The sequence below is a fragment of the Mercurialis annua genome, linkage group LG4, assembly GCF_937616625.2.
Source record: "Mercurialis annua linkage group LG4, ddMerAnnu1.2, whole genome shotgun sequence".
NCBI lineage: Eukaryota > Viridiplantae > Streptophyta > Magnoliopsida > Malpighiales > Euphorbiaceae > Mercurialis > Mercurialis annua.
Genome location: NC_065573.1, coordinates 40,918,919 through 40,944,009, shown reverse-complemented (window position 1 = coordinate 40,944,009; position 25,091 = coordinate 40,918,919). Strand labels below are relative to the sequence as shown.

At 33.5% G+C, this 25,091-nt stretch overlaps 4 protein-coding genes across 4 annotated transcripts; 3 read left to right on the top strand and 1 right to left on the bottom strand.

Annotated features, from left to right (window-relative positions):
* Positions 1–2,940: 2,940 nt before the first annotated feature.
* LOC126677537 (glutamine-dependent NAD(+) synthetase) lies at positions 2,941–8,300 on the top strand. The gene is made up of 13 exons (XM_050372209.2): positions 2,941–3,390; positions 3,483–3,788; positions 3,869–4,092; positions 4,221–4,324; positions 4,522–4,656; positions 5,218–5,386; positions 5,946–6,081; positions 6,259–6,397; positions 6,665–6,841; positions 7,129–7,296; positions 7,583–7,678; positions 7,767–7,895; positions 7,975–8,300. Exons 1-13 carry the CDS (start codon positions 3,197–3,199, stop codon positions 8,179–8,181), a joined length of 2,184 nt encoding a protein of 727 aa, XP_050228166.1. The 5' UTR covers positions 2,941–3,196; the 3' UTR covers positions 8,182–8,300.
* Positions 8,301–9,104: 804 nt separating this feature from the next.
* LOC126677538 (luminal-binding protein 5) lies at positions 9,105–12,489 on the bottom strand. The gene is made up of 8 exons (XM_050372211.2): positions 12,298–12,489; positions 11,535–11,802; positions 11,236–11,450; positions 10,905–11,147; positions 10,333–10,812; positions 10,090–10,244; positions 9,918–10,000; positions 9,105–9,824 (listed from the first exon to the last, which is right to left on the bottom strand). The coding sequence occupies exons 1-8, from the start codon at positions 12,350–12,352 to the stop codon at positions 9,320–9,322; spliced, it is 2,004 nt and encodes a 667-aa protein (XP_050228168.1). The 5' UTR covers positions 12,353–12,489; the 3' UTR covers positions 9,105–9,319.
* A 4,856-nt stretch (positions 12,490–17,345) lies between these two features.
* Positions 17,346–18,525, top strand: LOC126678709 (F-box protein At1g30790-like). The gene has a single exon (XM_050373604.2). It carries the CDS (start codon positions 17,365–17,367, stop codon positions 18,523–18,525), a length of 1,161 nt encoding a protein of 386 aa, XP_050229561.1. The 5' UTR covers positions 17,346–17,364.
* Positions 18,526–20,414: 1,889 nt separating this feature from the next.
* On the top strand, positions 20,415–23,562 carry LOC126677382 (protein KINESIN LIGHT CHAIN-RELATED 1). The gene is made up of 3 exons (XM_050371958.2): positions 20,415–21,405; positions 21,749–22,657; positions 23,126–23,562. The coding sequence occupies exons 1-3, from the start codon at positions 20,732–20,734 to the stop codon at positions 23,358–23,360; spliced, it is 1,818 nt and encodes a 605-aa protein (XP_050227915.1). The 5' UTR covers positions 20,415–20,731; the 3' UTR covers positions 23,361–23,562.
* The last annotated feature ends 1,529 nt before the right edge of the window (positions 23,563–25,091 follow it).

Below are 25,091 nucleotides of genomic sequence, written 5' to 3'. Positions count from 1 at the left end.
TTAATCTGCATAATCATAATAACCTATAGCCCCACTCATTTTCTCTATTCAAAATCATCCATTCATTGCCAATAATTATACTACTTTCTCCACTATCTATCTTTATTTTTACATAATTTAGTATATTATTGCAAAATTAATTTCACTATTTTTATATTTTTCATATTAAAATATTTATCGAATAATTGAGCTAACAAAAAATTGAATGATTATGCAAACGAAAGCAAGAGGTATAATTGAACCTTACTTTATATTAAAAACAAAAAATATTTGTTCTTGCTTTTAAAGGCAAATAATAATGAAAGGTAATGAAAGATCAAAAACAGTTTAAAGGTAAATTCTTTTCAATGGTTAATAATTATATTTCCTTTCTTTGTAGATCTTTTTAAGGAGGTCAGGGTTAATCTTCACCCCAACAAGAAAAAGCAAAATACAACTAAATCACTTATCTTCAATTAAAAAACATTTTTAAATATATAATTTATTCAATTTAATTCTACTTTAAAAAGTCATCTAATTTCTAAATAATTTTAAAATTTTATTTTAATATAGTCTGATTAATAATACAAAATTAAAATAAAATTTAAGTAAATTAAATAAAATTATTTAAAATTTATTTAAAATGTATCAATACCAAACAAAGAATTGACTCTATCAAAAAATTAACAACTTCACTGCTCCTAGAAAAAAATACGAAGAAAAAAAGACCCAAACATAAATTAGTCAAAATATTTTTGTCTACCGATAACTATAGTTCATCTGCCAAATTAATATAATGTGATTTTAAAATTTTACTAATTTGATTTATTTTTCTTTAATTTTTATCAAATATACCCACAACTTATCTAGAAATAGCATGGCAGAATATTATATGCATACGTGTACATATACAACCTTATCCTATTTGACATATATAATATTGTGCAATGTCAATTAAAAACTAAACATGAATATACTTTACAACACTTTAAAAGATGATTGATCAAAATAATAATATTTTAAAATCTTAAAATATTTGGCAAATGAGACATTTTTCCATGGTAAATGGATTATTGTATAGTGTCTAGCTCATAAGGTCATTGAATGACATTTTTCAACAGTTGTCTTATATTTGGTATATAAGTTTCAATGCTTCATCAAATAAAATAAGTGGTACTACATGTATGATAAGATCCTGTTCTTCTTCTTCCAAGTCATTAGGGAGTGGTACTACATGTATCGATATTTTTATTTTGAGATATCGAATCCAGAATGTATACAATCATTCATTTATTTAGATAAGAAATTTATTACCTTTATCGATAATATAAGAGAATTAATAAATTAAGTAGTTCATATGAAAAATTCTAGATTATTTTGTTTTTCGCGATACTTCGTTCATTTAACAACTAGATGAAAGTGATGAAATTTCATCCGACGGTGATAAGTAAACAAAATTAAATTTATTTATATTTAAAAGTAATCATAAGGTCCATTTCATATTATGTAAGCAACATGATCAAATGGAATTAAAACAACAAAGGTTCATTTCGGCCTTTCAATTTGAAATAAAAGATCAAATAAGATCAAGCTCATAACTTTGAATAAAAACATCTTTAAATTAGGCGTCTTGCAAAAATAGCCTCAAAATAGGCGTTTTAACTCGTTTGACCTCTTTAACTCCAAATGGATCAATAGTTTGCTGGCATCTCAGTCTTAATGTCTCCAATTATTTTTTTCCTTCTCATCAAAGGCGGTAATATGAGCCAAAATAACTAATTTGTGAGTATTCTTGTCTAAAGCTGTGAATTTGTCTTTAATTTATACTTTCTGCCAAATTGAAGGGGTAAAATGAACCTTTGTTGGAATCTAAGATGTCAACTGATGCGAGTTGAAACTTAAAAGGTATATAAACAACACTAAGGAGGAGCGTATGCAAACATGAAGGTTTTCACTTAACAATCAAACAAAACCTTTTCAATTTTCTGTTTAAATAATGGAATTGTCATTCTTTAAAAAAAAAAAGGACAACCCCATCTAAAGGCCCACATTGTGATGGTATCAGCCCATTAAAATATCACCCATTAAGCCCATCTATTGCATACATAACATCTCTTATCACAAGTGTTACATTGCACACGTTTTAGTGTAGGAGTCATAAAAAATAGTTACGTATATTTAAATTAAAACAAGATATTTATGTTTTTAATTATTACAACTATTTGTTTAATGTTTTATTTATTATTAATAGTTATTTTATTGCATAAACATTGAAGTTTAAATATAAGTTTTTAGAATGAACATTTTCTTGATCTAAAAAAGTAATAGGTGTTTCATTATGAAATTAATAATTTTGAGAATATTTAAATACTAAATGAAGAATATAATACAAAGTTAATAAATATAACTAATTTAATTATTACTTTTAAAATTTATGCAAATTAATTTTTTCTATTTTTTTTAGAATGAAAATACATTTTTTGTATTTCCATTTACTCTACACAATAATAGCAATAGATTATGAATTCAATGCCGGTCATGATTGTGTTATGCATCCACATTCCGCAATAAATAAAAAATCACTCGCTTTTATAAAAATAAAAAAGTTTAATTTAAAAAATTAATTTTGAATTAATTATTTTTTTAACTTTTTATTATACCGTTATTTAATTATCTGAATATTTAAATAGAATTATTATAAATTTTAAAAATATCAACGCCTTATTAAACTTAAAAGGAAATTACAAAATAATAAATTTATTAATTGATAATAATGAAAGAATATATAATTAAAGAGAATAATTATTCAAATTATAATAGTAGAATTGTAAATATTTTTTCGCATAAAGTAAAAAAAATTGTCTAAGAAAAAACGATGAAATTAAAATGGAGAGAATATAAGAATCACAAGTGTTGAATTGGAGCATTATCCTGCTTACTATCGAAAAAAATTGGCGTGCTGAGTATTATATATCGACACATGCCTCTACATCTCCAAGAACTCAAAACCCCGCTGCACAATGTGGAATCCCAGACCACCAAATCACTTAAAACGTGACTAAAATGTCTAAAACTCTCATTAAAATATAAATTTACACCGCTCGCTAAATCCTATATAACAAAACAATCACCAAATTTAGATTCCATCGCTTCTATATCGCAAGATCCCTCTCCTCTTCACTCTCACCCACTAACGTTTTCTTGAAGAAAAAAAAAAATGAGGCTATTGAAAGTTGCAGTATGCAACTTGAATCAGTGGTCTATGGACTTTAAGTTTAATTTAAACACCATTAAAGAATCTATTACCAAAGCTAAACAAGCTGGCGCCGCTATTCGCCTTGGTCCTGAGCTTGAAATTACTGGCTATGGCTGTGAAGATCATTTCTTGGAAATTGATACTGTTTATCACTCGTAAGTTTAATTTCCAAGTTTTAATCTTTTTTATATTTTTGTTGTTGGGTTTGTGTTGTTTTTAATTTTGGTCAATTGGTTGGCTTTTGTAGATGGGAATGTTTGAAGGAGCTTTTACTTGGTGACTGGACTGATGGGTTGTTGTGCAGCTTTGGGATGCCTGTTCTTAAAGGATCAGAGCGTTATAATTGTCAAATTTTGTGTCTGAATAGGAAGATTTTAATGATAAGACCAAAAATGTGGCTTGCTAATGATGGTAATTATAGGGAGCTAAGATGGTTCACTGCTTGGAAGCAAAGTGAACAGCTTGTGGACTTTCTGCTTCCAAGTGATGTTTCCAAGGCTATTAATCAAGTTTCTGTGCCTTTTGGTTATGGATTTCTGCAGTTTTTGGATACGTAAGTAGTTTAATTGATTTTCTTGGTCTTGGTTGTATTGTTATGTTAGTAATGTTATGGTGTTTGGTTTGGTTCTTTAGTGCTGTTGCTGCTGAAGTCTGTGAAGAACTTTTCACTCCTGTCCCTCCTCATGCTGAGCTTGCTCTTAATGGGGTTGAAGTGTTCATGAATGCTAGTGGAAGTCATCATCAGCTGAGGAAGCTTGATCTTCGTCTTCGTTCGTTTATTGGCGCTACTAGTGGTCGAGGAGGGGTTTACATGTACAGTAATCACCAAGGATGTGATGGTGGCCGTCTTTATTTTGGTAATTCTCTTCAATTTTAGTGCTGTTGTTCTTTTTATATAGGACAGAAGTCTCCAAGAAGTTTGTATACGACTGTTGCAATTCTTTTTTACTTGCTGTTTGTTCCTTATAAAATTTCTTTGTTGCAGATGGATGTTCTGGTGTTGTGGTAAATGGAGAAGTGGTTGCTCAAGGGTCACAATTTTCTTTGAGGGATGTTGAGGTTGTCATTGCGCAAGTAGATCTGGATGCGGTAAGCTCTACCTTTATATTGCACGACAGCCTGTTTATGGATTTCTTTCCCTACTTATTTCGCTAATATTAAACTCCGTGTTAATTGATTTCTTTTTACTTGATAAAATTTCATGCTCTGTTGAAACATTACATTATTGTGTTCAAATTATTTGTCTTACGTGTGTGGTTTTGATGCCTGCTGCCTCGTGTTTGCAGGTTGCTAGTCTAAGGGGATCTATAAGTAGTTTTCAGGAACAAGCAAGTTCCAAATCCAGTGTAAAATCAGTAGCGGTGCCTTACAATCTTTGTCAGACATTTGACCTGCAACGGCCCCTTTCAAGCCCTATTAAGGTCTGTTCTTGATGCATAACACTGGCGTAAATCAAATATTACTCAGTGTTAACAGCTAAATTATTTGCCTGTAATTTTACTCTCTACTCATCTTAGTGAAGTTTGTGTTTGAAATTGCTATCCTTTCTGCCACCATATGCTTTAAGATCCTGCTTTCCAGTGTTTCCCAGATCATAGAATTGCCTTTTGTTTTTTTTAGCCTTTCGTAGAATCAAATGGCTTATCAAATTTTTTAACAGAGGGAAATGCTCATCATTTTTAAGTATGAATTGCCTGCATTAAAACAGCATTACCTATGTCTTTGCTAGCTTCATGCAATCTTTGGTCACTTCAACTGGAGAAGTTGATTAAAAGCTCAGACTTTGTAAGCTTCATAGGCATCTACGTGTTGTACAATACAAGGGTTCATTTTATTTACTGTTGTGGTTATGTCTTTGAATTTTATTTCTATATGTGAAAATTGAAAATATTTGACAGTTGTCTCTAAGTTCTTAATCATGGTATATGCTGGTCTTCTTACCAAGTCTTTTATCTTAACCAATGATTTTTTTTCCTTTGAAGATCAATTATCATTTGCCCGAAGAGGAAATAGCTTTTGGTCCTGGTAGCTGGCTGTGGGACTATTTAAGAAGAAGTGGAGCTTCTGGATTTTTGCTTCCACTTTCTGGTGGGGCAGATAGCTCCTCTGTGGCTGCTATTGTTGGCTGTATGTGCCAACTGGTTGTCAAAGGTCAGTTTAAGTTGATGTATTGAACTAGTGCTGTAGACTCTATGTTATAAAATGATCCAAGTTAAAGCAATCAACTTGAGGTCCAGATACAAAACTTAGTACCTCTAATTAATTAGCTACATGTATATTAACAACTAGGTGTGGAAAACTATTTCTTGTGCCTATATCAACTGGCTAACCACAACGACAGATTTGTATAGCTGATCCACGCAAACAGACAACATTTACTTTGATACAAAATTATTCGGTGTTGCCTATTTATAGTCCTGGAAAGAATTTAGATTTTGGAATTAATCTTGGCCTTCGATACTATAACCTTATACTGGGACTACTTGTTTCTTATACGCGTTTAGCTGAAGCAATTGTTTTGAGAGTTCTGAGTTTATGTCTCCAGTGTTGGTAGAAGTGCAAAATATAAGTTTTCAGATAATGTCTTCTGCCAGGTAGCATGTTTATGTGTGCAGTAGAGATAGGAAGGTTTTTTTTTAATTGCCTAGAAAAACTTGCCTTAAATCTTGTGATCATTATTCATTATTTTGGTTCTAAACGTTGCTTGCAGAGATTGCAAATGGGGATGAACAAGTAAAAGCTGATGCCATACGTATTGGGCGCTACACCAACGGGCAATTTCCAACAGATAGTAAAGAATTTGCAAGGCGCATATTTTATACTATATATATGGGGTCCGAAAACAGGTTGGTACATATTGGACGACTTCTATTTTGTTCTTTTCTGTTATGCTTGTAGTTTTTTAAATTGCAGCTATATATCTCCATTAATGGATTGAATAAAGGTTTTGAAAATTTCATATTGAGATTGTTTTGCAATAACGTTGTTTAATATTATTTGCCTTTTCTTTTTCCCTTTTACAGCTCCAAGTCCACTAGAACGCGGGCAAAGGTTCTGGCAAATGAGATTGGTTCATGGCATTTTGATGTTCCAATAGATGGTGTTGTTTCAGCATTTCTCTCCTTGTTTGAAAAAGTAACCGGAAAGCGACCACGTTATAAGGTAAAGGGTTTGTTACATCCTTCCATATCCATTCAGTATATTCTATGCCATTATCTGACTCCATGCAAAAAATAGAAAAACTCAATCTGGACTCTTGCATTATTATTTTATACGACACTGCTATGTACATCGTGCTTCTATAATTTGTTGGTGGATAAAGTGGTTTTGCAGCTTGCTTCACTGTGAGATTTTGTATGTTTCGGAATTACTCAGCCTGTAGGAGAGCGTTTACTTCTCTAAGATTTTCTTTTTGTTTTCTTTTCACAGTTAGATGGCGGTTCTCACGTTGAGAATCTAGGGCTGCAGAACATTCAAGCCCGAAGTAGAATGGTGCTAGCATTCATGTTAGCCTCGCTCTTGCCCTGGGTTCATAATAAGCCAGGATTTTATCTTGTGTTGGGTAGCTCTAATGTCGATGAAGGATTGCGTGGATATCTGACAAAGGTAAAAATTAGTTTGACTTGTGTAAAGGCAAATGTTGAACAGTTTAAATCCTAAAAGCAAACTGCTTTTCCTTATAAGCAGACTTGACTACATTTAACAGTCCATGTCTAGTTGGAGTAGAATTATTCCTTTGAACTCGATCTTCTAATATAATCTTTTCATAAGTTTCAAGAAAAATATCGCTGGCATTAATTCTTATGTTACTACATTTATTTGTATGATGATGATGTAACCGACCATGTCATAACTATATTTCTATAAGAATTCACTTTTTGTCGCTTTTGCAGTATGATTGTAGTGCAGCCGATATAAATCCAATTGGGAGTATTAGCAAGCAGGATCTTCGGGCATTCCTGCGATGGGCTGCCATACATTTAGGTTACTCATCCTTGGCAGACGTTGAAGCAGCACCCCCAACTGCTGAATTAGAGCCTATACGTGCGGATTACACTCAGGTAATATTTCAGTAATGACACTCATTTATCATATTCAACTGTTCCCCTGCCTCTTTCAAAGCCAGCCGGTGAAAGTGAATAGATAAAATTTCAAGGGTGGGCTGACGTGGCTGTTTATTGCATCATCCTTCAAGAATATTGCTTTTCTGCTACTTCCAGAAGAAAAAAAAAAGAATTATGCATACAGAATTACTGCTGTTAAATGGATTGTGCATCACTCACACTTGGACAGAAAAAGTTACTTCTATTTAATTGATAATTACCGCTTTTCTTCTGCCATGGACAGCTTGATGAAGTGGACATGGGAATGACATACGAGGAGCTCTCAGTTTATGGCAGGTTGCGAAAAATTTACCGGTGTGGGCCAGTATCAATGTTCCAGGTATATTTTCATATTCCTTTTGTCTCTCATAAACTGGCATACCATGTTCAAAATCTCACTTGTTTGTGCATGATGATGATTTTTACAGAATCTTTGCTATAGATGGGGTTCAAAGTTAACTCCATCAGAGGTTGCTGAGAAAGTGAAGCATTTCTTTAAGTACTATTCAATTAATCGTCACAAAATGACGGTCTTAACACCTTCGTATCATGCTGAGGTATGTCAACAGAAAATTCTATGATAAAGTATTTTTCGGAACTTTGTTAGAAAGACTAATTAGGATACCCTGCTTGCAGAGTTATTCGCCGGAGGACAATAGATTTGATCTTCGACAGTTTCTATACAATGTAAGATGGCCCTACCAATTTCAAAAGATAGATGAACTTGTTGAGGAGTTGGACAAGGTGAAATCTGCTTTGCCGGAATCTAATGGAACATTGTCGAACGGAGAAGGGATGGGGGTTGTGGCAGCAGGCTCAGGCGATCCAAGAGCTGGCCTCTGAATGTAGGAAAAATATGAAGCTTGGGCTCATCTTATTGTGTATCATTAAATTGTTTGATGCAGTTCTTTGTAATAATTGTAGACAATTTAATAAAAGTCTATGCATCTTTGACTCAGAAATATGCGAATGCTTTTTCTCTTCCTCATGAAATAAAAACACCTTCAACAATCAGTCAGTAGAACGTACTGATATTCAACTTCAATGGTTACGTAACTCAATTGCAAGATATGTATCCAAATTCCAAACAGAAAGAGAAAAGAGCAGCACCAAAATGTTTGACTAGTATAAGCACATGCAACATCATATAACTTTAGAGCCAGATTCATGACATATAAGCAAAGTGAAAAAGGGGACCTTCCCCCGTTCCCCGCAACAAAAACCCCGGCAATGAGAATTTATCAATATAGTCATTATAGTGTAAGTAAAAATATCAAGCCCCCGGCAACTCCATTTGTTCGAGCAGGAATTTAGCTTTCGTAAAGTTCCCAATTCTACAAAGAGCATAGATAATTGTATTATAAGCATACACATCAGGTTTGAGTTAGTGCTTGTGAAACTAAACCTTCTTCTCCTAGGACTTTTATCAAACAGGTAACGTTTTTTTTTCCTATTTGATAGATTGAGATCAGGGACGGGCTTCCGTTGGAGAATCGGTGGAGATCCAGTAGAATTCCAGCTGCAGCGGCTGTGTTAGACAGTTAAGTTTATGGCATTTATTATAATCACTATTGATATAAGACGTAGATTAAAAAAGATGAAGAAACAATGCAGATATAAGAGTTACTCTTATTCTAGTTCATATCTTGTAAATATAAAACAAAAGTTTTTTCTTCTTCAATCCATGTGCTTTTTTTGCATTTTATCTAATACATAGAAGGACTCAGCAATAATCAACTATTGCGTATCGGATTTAGAGAGAGGGATTTAAAAACAAAAATAACAGAATTACAAAATTAATAAACAAGGATATGTTCAATGTGTTTCAACCTCCAAAAAGAAACTGCAAAATAAAGGGAAAATTCCTTTCCCTTTTGCTTCTACCATCAGATAAAAACAAAATTACACTATTCTCAGCCATCCTCATCCTCATCATCGTCATCCTACCCTACGTTCTTCTCAGCAACGGAAGCAAACATTCTCACAGCTCATCGTGTGAGTCCTCATCTTCACCTTCTTCAGTTGAGCCACCTCCTGGGGCTCCACCGGATCTCTGATACACCGCGGTAATGATCGGGTTGCACACAGCTTCAACCTCCTTCAGCTTCTCATCGTAATCCTCCTTCTCAGCTGACTGGTTGTCGTCAAGCCATTCCAGGGCTTCCTTCACGGCGGTTTCAATCTTTTCCTTCTCCTCGGATTCAAGCTTGTCGGCGAGCTTGTCTTTGTCGTTAACCTGGTTTTTCATGTTGTAGATGTACGTTTCCAGACTGTTGCGAGCATCAATTCTCTCCTTCACCTTCTTGTCTTCCTCGGCAAACTCTTCAGCCTCGCGGACCATACGATCAATTTCTTCCTGGCTTAGACGACCTTTCTCGTTAGTAATGGTGATCTTTTCAGATTTACCAGTGCCCTTGTCTTCAGCCTTGACATTTAAGATACCGTTGGCATCAACTTCAAAAGTAACCTCAATTTGAGGGGTTCCTCTGTTCAGCCAAAATATAAAGAATGTTAAACTTCTCTGCCCAAATGGTTTAAGCACATGGCAAAAAAAAAAAAAAAACATATCAGAAACAGACCTTGGAGCGGGAGGAATGCTGGTGAGATCGAATTTCCCGAGCAGTCTATTGTCCTTTGTAAGACTCCTCTCACCTTCAAAGACCTGACATTATAGCAGAAGCAATTAAGCTTGACAATTCAGCTGAAGCATAAAACAAAGGGCGAGTAAATATATGATGATGATAGTTATACCTGAATGGAGACAGTAGTCTGTTGATCCTGGTAAGTAGTGAAAACTTGAGATTTCTTGGTAGGGATGACAGTATTCCTAGGAATCAACTTGGTCATCACTCCACCAACTGTTTCGATACCAAGGGTAAGTGGTGCCACATCCAGGAGAAGGATATCTGCGTTAATCAAGTAAAACCAGTCAGCAGGCCGTCTTCTAAAAATCAAAAAGTCGGCAAACAGTTGATAGATAAATGACTCAGTTACCTTTGGTTTCATCACCACCCTCTCCGCTCAAGATGCCTCCTTGTACAGCGGCACCAAAAGCAACAGCTTCGTCGGGGTTCACACCCTTGTTGGGCTCTTTCCCATCAAAGTAGTCCTTAAGGAGTTGTTGAACCTTTGGAATTCTTGTACTTCCACCAACAAGAACAATTTCATCGATTTGATTCTTCTGCAAACCAGCGTCTTCCATTGCCTTCTTCACAGGACCCATGGTCTTCCTGAACAAATCATTGTTCAATTCTTCAAAACGGGCTCTTGTGAGTGGTTCAGAGAAATCTGTGCCATCAAAAAGTGATTCAATTTCCACACGAATTTGATGCTGACTGCTTAGGGCTCTCTTGGCTCGTTCAGCCTCCCTCCTGAGCTTTCCAAGAGCTCTGTTATCCTTGCTGATGTCCTTTCCGTGCTTTTTCTTGATCAATTTGATAAAGTATTCCATAATCCTCTGATCAAAGTCCTCTCCTGCAAGAATATATATAACATAAGCATATGCTCAAAACTGCGCATGATAGGATAAAAAAAACAAAACTGGAAAATAAAGAGCCTAGTCTCACCTCCCAAATGAGTGTCTCCATTTGTTGAAAGAACCTCAAAAACACCATTGTCAATTGTCAAGATACTAACATCGAATGTTCCACCACCAAGATCAAAAACAAGAATGTTCTTCTCACCACCCTTCTTGTCCAAACCATAGGCAATAGCAGCAGCGGTCGGCTCATTGATAATTCTAGCCACGTTAAGCCCAGCAATAACACCAGCATCCTTGGTAGCTTGCCTCTGGGCATCATTAAAGTAAGCTGCAGTTTGACCAGGAACACCAAATTAGCAAATAAACAAAAGACTAAATACAATTTTTTGAATAACATCTATTTCCATATAACTAACCAGGAACTGTGACCACAGCATCCTTAATTTTCTTCCCTAGGTATGCTTCAGCTGTATCCTTCATCTTGGTCAAAATCATAGCACTGATCTCCTCAGGACTAAAGACCTTGGTCTCTCCATCCTTAACCTGAACCTGAATATAAGGCTTTCCATCCTTGTTAACAATCTTATAAGGGACCAGCTTCATGTCCCTCTGGACCTCCTTGTCCTCAAACCTGTAGAAAACCAAAGCCTCAGGGAGTCAGTAACCGTAACACTTGGTTAATTCAAAAAACAAAAGTCAGGTCGAATAACATTACTTTCTTCCGATAAGTCGCTTGACATCAAAGACGGTCCTCTCAGGATTGACAGCTGCCTGATTCTTGGCAGCCTCACCAATGAGCCTTTCACCGTCGGTGAAACCAACCCAAGATGGGGTAATACGATTACCTTGGTCATTGGCTATAATCTCCACATGACCATTCTTGTAAACACCAACACATGAGTATGTAGTTCCGAGATCTATACCGATCACTGTCCCCAACTTCGTAGCTTCCTCTTTCGCAATCGAAATTGCAAACAGACATCCTGTAATGCCAGACACAATTTCGCATCAAATAAATTCATCACATCCAAATTAGAACGTTAAAATGTTTAATAATTGGTTATATTCCTTTAATACTGCCACATGTCACACATTTAATGGATCCAAATCTAAGCACCTCACAGCTAATGTTAAGCGTATTGAGATCTAAGAAATGGCATTGTGGATTAGTACGTTATATTAATCTAATCATTAGCATGGATCATTATGAGGTATCGATTAAGGATCATAACATTTCTAATTCAAAAATGCTAAACGGTGTCGTTTTATAAATCACAAGAGATCATCATTTCCCTGCTTATAGTGATGAATGACACACTAAACAAAGCAAACAAACACAGATCTAACTTATCATTCAACAATTACCAAATCAGATCCATTAATCTGCTGCTAATAATAGTAATAATAAGAAACAATCATCTAATCAAATTAAAAACAAAAACGAAATGGAAATGGAAAATGAGATCTGTAAGACTGACCGAATAGAAGAATTGCTGATACAACAGCACCGCGTGCTCTCCAAGAGCCAGCCATATCTCGAGTGCAACTCTCTCCTCTCCTCCGCTTCGCTCTGGTTTTTGTTTTAGTTTCAAAGTGATGTGTTTGGGTGAGTATTAGAACGTTTTAAAAAGGGAGCTTTTTAATATTTAGTTAGTTGACAATGGAGTCCTTTGAATCGCGCAATAACGGGGGTTTTTAATCTGCTAGGGCTGTAATTACAGAACATGTCATCTCTGATGATGTGGACCAATCAGAGCTCTGCTACTTATTATTCAGCCAATTGAATTCATTCTTGTGTTGTGATGACCGTGGCCGTTTCTTATTGGCTGCCTTTACGTGTCTAATTTTCACTTCCTTTATTGTTTTTGCTTTTTATTTTCATCTTTGGACTGCTCTTCATTGGCCCCCTCTAGGGCTGTTTGTTAATTTATTTATTTATTGTTTACGGTTAATTTGCACAAAATTATAATATTAATTATTGGAAAGTGTAAAGATAAACCGGTTCTAACTTATTTTTATTATACACCAATCTATTATTGATGGAGTCTACCTTCTAATCTGCTGGATTAACCTCCAAAACAGGATAGAAGGTTACTGGACGGTAATGGTCTGTAACTGTTCGATGCTAAAGTCAGTTTAGGCAACATCAATTTGAGTATGAAAGTTGTATGTTTAGGCATATATCAAATTATTATATAATAATTGAATATATACTTTGTGAATTTTGAATAGAAAAGTGATTTCTATTTAATAGTGTCCGACTTTAAATAGGAGTGTAGTTCTTTATTAGAAAAAAAGTCATATTCAAGAATATCTTTCTAAATAAATTTATTTTTTTAAATTAGAGTTTATTTTTTTAAGTTTGAGTTTATATCCACATAGGAAAGATTTCCGTGAATCTGGTCGTTTTGGCGAATCCCTAGGTCGACGCGCTTTGTCCGAGTCTTTAGGAGATTCGACCTTATCTTCGTGATTTGACTTACTCCAGTAAAGGCGAATCTCATAGATTCAGTTGTCAGTTTCATCCGGTTTAGCCCTTTGGACGAGAGTCTGATATCGTCTGATGATAATCTGCGACTCGGTTCCATAATATGTATGTTAGGATTCGGTATCCATCAATTATAATTTGTTAAATTGCATATGTTTTAATTGTTTATTATTATTCTGATTTTTACATATTTGTAATTTAATGTGTATTTTTTTTTGTTTACTTACATATGATTGCTATATACTTTTATTTTACAGACTGATTTTATTTAATTTTTAGGAAGATTTATTATTTGATTTATTAAATATGTATTTGCTTTTAGAATGTTTTATATTGTGTTAATTTAAAAAAGAAATGGAGGAAAATAATTGAATGTTTAGAACTGTATAAGAGCAATAAATTTGCATCAGTGTTCCTATCAATCCGTAAAAGAAAAGAAAAATGAGAAAAGAAGCTGAAGTTTCTCGATTGTGCGGCAGTTATATTTTTCTTTTCTATTTTTAATTGTAAAATTTCTCCAATAGAATACTTGACCCTGGATCTTACTGGACGCTTTTAGACCCGATCTAGGAGCTGCCTTACATAATTTTCATGATCCAATCTATATTCGAGCAAAGGCCCAATCATTTCCCTTAATTTATAATTTCAAGTAAATTAATTTAGAAAAATGCTTTATAACCCACCTATTTAACCCACCTTCAATAATCCACCTTATGTGGCAGGATTTCATTCGTCCAATACCCACCCAAAAGTGTATATCTCAAAAAACAAAATTTAATACATCTACTCTTTAACTGACACGTCAGGCGGTATAAGAAGGTGGGTTAAAAGAGTTGGATTATACAGTATTACTCATTAATTTATGGCGATAAAAAAAGTCAATTAATTTATTACCGGTTATTTTACCAAAACTTTAAATCAACTAAAAATAAAATTTAATTATATCGATTTTTAAAATTGTTGACGTGTCACTATGTGATTCGTTATGATATGTCACTATCCAGTTGTCAACTCAACAATTTTCACCGGATTTTTGAACTGTGTATGAATTTGCGAAAAAAATGATAGATCGTGTATGAAAATGACGATTTTTAAACGGCAATAATTAAAATGAGAAAACATATAAAATTAATAATTTTTTATAAAATTTAATTCTTTTTAAAATAAGCGACAAAGAGTTATTAAAAGAAGTAAAGTCAAATGACGTGTCGTCCAACCAACAATATGCTGTACCATCCTAAATTAGAGTTTATGCTTCTGCCAACGTTAATTAAATCATTATTAATAACTGAGATATTAAACATTCTGGATTATTAGAGTTATTCTTAGTTAAAAAATAATCACTAAATTTCATTTTATTATAAAATAGTCACTAAATTATAACTTTTATTATAAAAATGGTTTTATTGTTATACACTAAATTTATCGTGAATTATAAAAAAAACTCTTTAAATTATATTATTCTTATAATTTCAGCTTGCCACGTAAACAAAAACGCTGCATTTTAGGTGAAAATAATGCGTTTTGTATGGATGAATATATTTCAGTGACCATTAGCAAAATAATGTTTAGTAACTATTTTATAACACAGAATAATCCCAGTGAACCAGAGAGTTTATTATCCTTAACAATTATTTGAAAATTGATTCAAACATTAAACCGAAATAAAAATTAAAAACACCACTTCATATTGATACCGGTTGAATTGAGGGATTTTAAATTTGATAAAATCAATGAATTTAAATTCCACATAATATAAAATTGATGAATTGGCAAATTCCATCTGTTTGATATAATAAAAAATTTAAAAGATTTATAGAGAGTATTTTAGAATACTAAAATATTATAACGATCCATTATGTTTAAAAAATAGTGGATTTCAACTTTTTCACCTCTTTGGTGAAAAATTAAATGAAGAATTTTAGAGGTGGGTGTATTATAATTTGTGACAATCCAGGGATATTTGATATTTTTTATTATACTAAACATTGATTTTTATTTTAAAATCATGGATTATATAAAATTTATGGATTTTAATTATATGAATCCCTTTAGGCACCGTTTGCATTGAGGGATTTTAGAGAAACAAAATTCATGGATTATGCACAATCCATGAATTTGACAGAAATCCATTGTTTCAAAAACATAACATGACAATCTATGAATTTTTAAATTCTTTCATACTCCAAAATATCTCATTTAAATTCTCACCTAATAGGTGAAAAAGTTAAAATCCATCATTTTTTATGAATAATAAATTGCGCTAACATTTAATTATTCCATATATATACTTATGAATCCATGGATTTTAAATACATTTCAAACGGTGAAATTTATAAATTCATAAATTTCACATTCCATTGATTTAAAATCCATTGATTTTAAAAATCCTTAATTCAAACGGTGCCTTAATTCAAACGATGCTTTAAAATAAAATATAATTTATATATATATGAATAATTTACAATCTAAATATGAATCTATCCTATTTAAGAAAATATTCAACTCTACCTACCACCTTCCACCCAAAGCATTATATTTTTACATACATATCTAATTGTTACTCTCAATCATTATTTTAAAAATTAAACCGGCAGCTGAACCGATATGTATACCGATTTATGGTCGGACGGTTTAGCTGATTCGACCAATGATTCAACCAGTTCAATTGTTGGTTCGATAATAATTCAACCGGTTCAACTGTCGGTTTAATCGATTCGATTGCCGGTTTAACCAGTTAAGTGGAAATTTTAGAGAAAATTTTAAACGCCCGATGGTTATAGATTCCAGTCGGAAATTTTTGATTGATTTTTGAGTTGATACCAAAAATTTACCTCTAATATTGCTAACATTAGAGTAAAGAAAGAAACAAATATAAAATACCCAAATTATGCGCCTTTAATATTGTTAAAATTAAAAAGAGAAAAAAGTACAAATATCAAAATAAATCCAAATGATTTTCCTCTAATATAGCTCATATAAAAGTTAAAAAAGAAACAAATATATTATCAAATAATGTGCCTCTAATATTTATATTGCTAAATTAGTTAAATTAATTTAGGAAGAAAATAAATGACTAAAGATTTAATTATGTCAACTACTAAACAAATAGGAAACTCAATAATTAGCTATAATTTCGTTGATTCTATTCAAAACTTTTTTGAAATCTAATTTTTGTTCTTTATAGGCTTAATCACCAAAAAAACCCTCACCTTTTAGCCCCTTTTCAGTTTCACCCTGACGTTACAATTTTGTCAGTTGCACCCTAATTCGAACCTTTGGATTTCAATTCCACCCTCAAAATCAAATTGGACTTTTTTCACTCGGGAAAAATTCATAAAAATCCTTATAAAGTACTCGTTTGAACTCTTTTCCACATAAAAAGTTAAAAATGGATGACTTATTTTAACTTTTTTCAAATGAAAAAGAGATCAATTTAGTACTTGAGGGTGGAATTGAAAACCAAAGGTGTAAATTAGGGTGCAACTGACAAAATTGTAACGTCAGGGTGCATTTGAAAAGGGGCTAAAAGGTGGGGGGATTTTTGGTGATTAAGCCTTCTTTATAATGGTCTTATGTAGAATTTTATTTTTTTTACACCTGCGGCTGTGCAAGACATAAAAAATAATGAGACATGTTTGCTTTACAAATTAAGAAGAGTTGTGTTAACTTGGTCGTCAAGACAAGTTAAAAGTAGAAATAAGTTTAACCGTCCAGTCCAATCTGGTTTTTCATTTTACAGTTCAATCTGGTTTTTCCGGTTCATTCTGATTTAATGCGGTTGGACCGGGTTTCTTAGTCAATCGATCGGATAGGTGGCTGGTTGCCAGTAACGATTAAACTGGCCGGTCCGATTTTTAAAACACTGCTCTGAATATCCGCCAATTTGATTCACTGCTCTTAATATGGCTGACCAGAGCTTAAAATCAAAATTGGAATGAATTGCTTATATTTCCTAATGAGGAGGAAATGCCTTAAATATTTATAACCCTTATTTTGTTTAAACATTCAATACAATTACACCATAGCTAACAAAATGTTACAGAATTGGTCTCCCATGACCAGCAACATGATGATTAAGAAAAGAAAATTACCACCAAACTCATCACCGTCATCGTCCAAACCGATCCCTCGTAATATAATCATAGCAATATTTTCAAAACTTCCCGTCAAATCTCTAGTCAGATTCAAAAGCTTAGCTAAATTCTGCTCCGACATTATCACCGACCCATCTTTCGCCGCCATTCATAAACCTATTCACATCCCTAAACCAGGCCTTCTCATCACTTGCTCTACCAAACTCCAGTCATCACAGATGTTCTTCGTGGCGGACCAGAATGGCGGCGCCGTCGCCATCTGCCTGAAAGTCCCTCCACGGTTTTCACGCTACACTACACAGTCAACTAACGGTGTAGTCTGCATGGATTTTGGTATCCGTGCCACAGTTTGCAATCCTAGTACAGGACAAGCAGTTACTCTAAACGACATCGTGCCGGTGAACTCACCTGTTGCCGCCTGTACTTCGTTCTGCGTAAACTTTATAGGGTTTGACCCGAAAAACAAGCAATACAAAGTTTTAAACTCATGGGGTAAGTACAAAGAATCAGACACTGTGTATAGGGTTTACACTATAAACGGTCCAAAAGAATGGAGAAAAATAGAATATAAAGGTCCTTCATACTATGCTCAACGCGAATGTCTCTGCATTAACGGTATCATTTTCTTCAGAGGATGGCTCAGCTTAGGCTCGTACGAGGGAATTGCAGTTCTCATATGTTTTAATGTCGAAACGGAGAAAATTCGAGCTATTAATTTACCGAGAGGCGCACCGAGTCATGTCGAAACGTCGTGTTTGATCCGATTAGCAGGACGATTAGCTATAGTTGATTATCAATTTAAAACCGATGATTATTGCTTTTGGGTGCTGGAGGATTTCGGGAGAGAGATTTGGACACAACATTCAATTAATTTTCCTAAAATTTTGAAGCAAACGAGTTCGGGACAGAATTATGTTGTTGCTGGCTCGATCGATACGGGTGAGATTATGATGGTGCCTCAGTGTTTATGTACACCTTTTTTTGTGTACTATTATGATTTAGTTAGAGCTAAATTCAGAAGGGTTAAGGTAACTGGCCTGCCTGAATATGATTCTTTTGATTTGTCTAGTAATTCTGTGTTTGTCACTAATTATGTCGAAAATATTCAGCCATTACCATAATGTCACGTTCTTGACTTCGACTTATATTAAGTTTATCAATGGATCTTGATTATTTTATTGTATGCTATTGCTATTATTGATTAATTTGTAGTATTAATTTGTGTTGTTCTTGAATTAATAGGTTTATTTCAAGTAAAGAAAATATTGAATTGACACTTTTATTTATCGAAATTTGTATATTTGTATTATTTTAATGCATATTTTAATTTTTGACAAAATAACTTTTTATATCCATTATATATATTCTTATCAATCACCGGCATAAAAAAAATACTGGTCTTAATAATTTTGAGCCCTTAGTGGTCTAGGCCTAGGGCCGGACCTAGAAAAACTAAGGGATACTGTTCTGATACTTTAGAGCTAAGATGCTACTATTTCTCACTTCTACTTCTCAGTTTTAATTCACATTAATTGATATGAAGTTGATAATAAATCAAATTATATTTTTTTATAATAAGATGAACAATATAAATAAAAAATAAAAAATATATTAAGTAATTTGTTTCCGCCATTTCATAAGAAATGATATATATTAATTGGACATGATATGAATGTTCAATAAACTTGAGATAATTTCAATCTTAAAGTAAATTAAATGTCCATTTCACAAAAATTCGTAATTATTTATTTCAGAAATTTTAATCTAAAACAAATAAACACTTGAATTCTCTAATTCTGTTTTTCAATTTTAGGTTAATTAAATATGAACTTGTACATTATAAACATTTTATGAATTGAACAGAATTAATATTATTTTTAATTGATTGAAAAATAGAGAATAAAGTCTTTAGTTTATTTAAGATATAAAAAATGTTTTTTAATAAATTAGAATAGCTAAAATTGAATCATTTAACTTTGAATTAACAAATTTAGCAAAGTGCAAAACAATCAAACAAAACAGCCTTTTTTCATTTTACAACGCAAAAGCAATATGATTTCAACACGTGGACAGCGGCCACACACTACTGCATGAAAAATTCCTTACTCACTTTTACGACTGTTTTAAATTATTTTCCGAGACTATTAATAAAATTAGGGTAACTTATATACAGTAGACCCTTTAATATTTAATAAATTAATAATTTTAATAATTAATAAAATTTTAGGAAATCAGTTTGTAATATTATGTCTCATAAAATATTCTATAAATTAATAATTTTAATAATTAATAAATTTTTAGTCTACCATGTATATTAATTATTAGAGGACTGACTGTAACTATAATTCAAACAGCATAAACAATCGTCTTTTTATTTATATGATGTAAAAATCTAAATCAAAGAAGAGTATTTTTGTTTTAGAACACCGATGACCGAAAATTAGCTAAAAGCAATTATTTGATACATTTTAAAATGTTAATATAGAAAACAAATAAAAATTTAAATATCAAAATAGAAGATTTAAAAAGTTCAGCAAACCAATGAGCTATAGATCAAATAATTAAAGCGCTAGGCAACAATTTATTAGATTGCGAGTTTGATTCACCGAAAATTAGCTAAAAGCAATTATTTAATACATTTTAAAATGTTAATATAGAAAACAAATAAAAATTTAAACATCAAAATAGAAGATTTAAAAAAGTTCAACAAACCAATGAGCTATAGATCAAATAATTAAAGCGATGGGCAACAATTTATTAGGTTATGAGTTCGATTCCTCCCACAGCACTTCTCTCTCCACGTTTATTAAAAAAGAAGTTCAGCGACCATTAATGAAATTCCTTTCTATAAATTATAAATTATTTTGAATTTAAAATAAGAATTAGTTTTTTTTATTAAATAAATAAAAAATATTTAAATATGTACTGATTTTGAAAATATCCCATTTATACACCTACCCTAAGTTTTAACCTCGATCCCAATCTCAAAAATCAAGATCTCACACGACAGTGACAAAACAAAGGCCATATTAAAGTCCATCTGAAACAAACAGTAGTCACAGTAAATACTAAACATCCTTAATTAGCCACCTTAAACATCACTTAAACACATTATCAGTAAAGAAAACTACTCCTCAAAATTACCACTTCGTACCCGTTAGCCGCAGGTAACACCAACAAAAAGATTCTCATCTTCAAGTTCAGGATTTTAGATCTCTATCTTCTCTTAACTGCATTCTTGTCACTTCCTTTTTTAGTAACCACTTCAATCTCCGAGTTAACTCACTCTCTTTGTCTGCAATCTCCGATCCCAAAGCAAGAACAACAATGCCGGGTCTTGTCTCGGTGAAAACGCCACCAGATGCGCCGCCACTACGAGTCTCTGTTCCCGAGATCCACTCACTAACTCAAACCCAAACCCCACCCCAAACCCGACCCGAATCCTCCATAACAAGAACACCAACACCCAACAATAAGAAACCACCGTCTCCATCGCCCCGATCTAAACCATCGCCCACCCGCTCAGCTAAAAAACCCCAACCCGACTCACCAAACCCACTTCTCCAAGCGGACGCATCTCTCGACAACCCGGATCTCGGCCCGTTTCTACTGAAACTAGCACGGGACACTATAGCCTCCGGTGAAGGGCCAAGTAAAGCGTTAGATTATGCAATTAGAGCATCGAAATCTTTTGAAAGATGCGCTGTTGAAGGAGAGCCGAGTTTGGATCTTGTGATGAGTTTACATGTTTTAGCTGCTATTTATTGCAGTTTGGGGCGGTTTGATGAGGCGGTTCCTGTTCTTGAACGGGCCATTACTGTGCCTGATTTGAGTAGAGGTATGGATCATGCACTGGCTGCTTTTTCTGGGCACATGCAGTTGGGTGATACTTATTCAATGCTTGGTCAAGTTGATAAATCTATTGGGTGCTATGAGGATGGGCTTAAGATTCAGATTGAGGCTTTGGGTGAGACTGATCCTAGAGTTGGAGAAACTTGCAGGTTAATTAATGTGTTTTTTTCGTTTTAGATTTTTGTTTTGTGATTTGGGGATTTGGCATTTTAACTATTTGTGTATATTTTGTTTTGATCTGAGTTATTTTTGGTAAGTTTTAGTATAAAGATTGCTGTTTTTAGGCTAATTTAAGGATAAAGTTGCCATTTTTAGATTTTTCCTTTTTTTTTCTTGGCTTTTTGTGCTTACTGCTTGGCATATGGAGATTGGTCGTTTTGTTAGAGAATTGAAACAGTTGTGTGAAAATCAGATTCTATATAGATTAATCTGAACTTGGTAAATTTGTTGGTGTTTGCACTGAATTTGGTGAATTTGTTTGGAAAATTCCAGGTATTTAGCTGAGGCTCATGTTCAAGCCATGAACTTTGATAAAGCAGAAGAGTTGTCCAAGAAGACTCTTGAAATTCATCGAGCGCATAGTGAACCGGCATCTATTGAAGAGGCAGCTGATCGCAGACTTATGGCCCTCATATGCGAGGCAAAAGGAGACTATGAATCATCACTTGAGCACCTTGTTCTTGCCAGCATGGCCATGATTGCAAATGGACAGGACAATGAGGTTGCTTCTATCGACATCAGCATTGGAAATATATACATGTCTCTATGCCGTTTTGATGAGGCTGTCTTTTCTTACCAAAAGGCGCTCACCGTCTTTAAGTCATCAAAGGGTGACAACCACCCTTCTGTTGCCTCTGTGTTTGTTCGGCTTGCTGACCTATATAATAGGACTGGAAAGCTCAGAGAATCAAAGTCTTATTGTGAAAATGCTCTCAGAATATATGCTAAACCCGTGCCTGGAACCACAGCAGAAGAAATTGCCGGTGGGTTGACTGAGATTTCAGCCATTTATGAATCTGTCGATGAGCCAGAGGAAGCTTTAAAGCTCTTGCAGAGGGCAATGAAATTACTGGAGGACAAACCAGGACAGCAAAGCACCATTGCAGGAATAGAAGCACGAATGGGAGTGATGTTTTACATGGTTGGTAGATATGAAGAAGCAAGAAACTCTTTCGAGAGTGCTGTAACTAAACTTAGAAGCAGCGGGGAGAGGAAATCAGCCTTCTTTGGTGTTTTGCTGAACCAGATGGGCTTGGCTTGTGTACAGCTCTTCAAGATAGATGAGGCTGCCGAGTTGTTTGAAGAAGCAAGAACAATTCTGGAGCAGGAGTGTGGCCCTTGTAATCAAGATACCCTTGGAGTTTATAGCAATCTTGCTGCAACCTATGATGCCATGGGGAGGTAAATGCAACTTCTACCTTGACAATATGCTTTATTGTGGAGATGAATGCTTATGCTGTTTGGACTATTACTTTATTCTCTGCTCTATTGAATTTATGTTTTTACTTCAATTGTTGCTCTATGCTCAATGTTCTCAAATGAGGTCGGTTTGTTATCCTTGTGCAAGATTGCTGCAAAATTTACACCTTTTCAGCTATATTCTCGGTGTTTTGATAATTTAAGAAATTTTTACTTGGAGTTTAATCTTTAAATTGCATACTATCCACTTTCTGGTAGCTTGAAGCCAGCATTGTGGATAAATCTTAAAATAGTAAATTTGCATTTCATTAAGATTTGTATAGCTACTTGGTTCCGTCACTACTCTGTCTGTTGCTCGTGTTTGTTGAAAGTTTTAGCTATCTGAGATTTGTTTTAGCTAGATATTACATGGCTTTGTTTTGATGTTGAACTCTGTTGCCTTCACTGCAGGGTTGATGATGCAATTGAGATACTGGAGTATGTTCTTAAATTAAGAGAGGAGAAGCTCGGGATTGCAAATCCTGATTTTGAAGACGAAAAGAAGAGGCTTGGTGAGCTTCTCAAAGAAGCAGGCAAATCTCGTAGCAAAAAGGCAAAATCACTGGAAAATCTTATCGATAACAACTCGAAGAGGACGAAGAAAGAGTCGACGAAGAGGTGGCCTGGCCTTGGTTTTAGAATTTGAAAATATTTAACCATCCATTTTTATCCACACGTGCACATTCTGTAACATATAGAAGATCATGTATAGTGTCACTATTGTTGTAATCTTGTGGGTTTTCTTTTTCCTATTTCTTGAGCTTGAAAATCTGTTTTGTTTGCTGCATTTAATTGTTTTAACTGATTGTGTTGTTATCCGGAAAGAATAATATTGTTCATTTTTTCAAGTTGTTGTCTCTAATGTTTCATTCATGAATATGATTTTACATGTTCTGATTAGTTGCACTGTGGCTTGTAATAATTTTCCATAGGCCCATTACATTATAGCTGTCCTGCTAAAAACTACAGTATAGTTTAATGGTTCATCATCATTCATCCAACTCAGGGGTTTAATCTAGTCCTGTTGAAACACTGCCGACTTCAACTCGATTCTAAAATTTAAAGTTCAAAAATCGACGTGGAGTTTATTTTAGGAGCTCCAGCTTGAACTTGTTAGAATATTAGAGAACTGATCCAATAGAATATCTATATAAATACTAAAATATAAATTTTAATATAAAAGTAAAAAATATTATTGTAAATATATACTATAATTATGAAGGATAAACAAATAAATTAACTAAGGTCAAATAGGCTTACAAGTTTGTCGAGTCGAGTATTTTAAAATTTGAGCTCGGCTTAATAACTAACTCGAGTAGCTCGTACTCGAACTCAACTTGATATTAATCGAGTTGATTTGAAATTATTTTCGAGCAGCTTTCTAATAGTCTGCGAGTTGACGCGACTCTGTTAAACCAACTAATTTCAACTCTTAATAAAAGATATGGATGTCGTCAACAATTCCAAAGTTAGGTCCTTGAAAATCTTAATCTTGAGTGAACCATATTCGATTCTACCCATAATTAAGCTTGTAGACTTTATGATAATTAACTTAATGAAGTAGGTCAAAATTCTCTTTTAATATTTAGGCAATAGAAAGAAAAGTGATTTTTCATAATACAGGAGAAAATATTTAATTTTAGTATAAATTCAATAAGTTGATAGTTATCACCCGTAGGGATGATCATTCGGTTGGTTAAACCAAACTAACTGGTTTAAATTTTAATCGACCAATTTTGACTAATTAATTTTTTTAGTTAATTCATTCTAGTCAACTAAAATTTTGACTAACCGAATTAATTAAATATTTGAAATTATATTATTTATTCAATTATCATTTTTATATTTTTATTTCTTTGAACTGAATCAGCCAACTAATGCAGTCAGTTCGGTTATTTTATATTTTTATTTCTATAAACTGAATCAGCCAACTAATGCAGTCAGTTCGGTTATTTTATATTTTAGTTAATTCGGCTAAATTGATTTCGACGAAAGTGGATAGTTAGTTAGTTTGGTTTGATTAAAATTTAATTTTGGTTAAATCAATGAGAACCGACCCTTTGGTCACTCCTAATTATCCGTGGACTTTAATTTCCGAAACCACCAATCTCTTTATTTATTCTTGTCTCTTGCATATATGTAACTCCAATTAGACAGACTGTTTCCACCAGCATTCTGTTCTTATTCTTAATTTTCTCTACCAAACCAAATTATCAGGTGTGGTCACAAATTAGCAGGCGAATATTCTCATGCATAATGGAGAATAGAAGGAGCACAAATTATTACAATGTGCTCCTAACCCTCATTTAGTGAAAACAGGTCAAGACTCTGTACATATAAGCCTTTCCAAATCAAGCAAACAAAATTAAGACAGAAC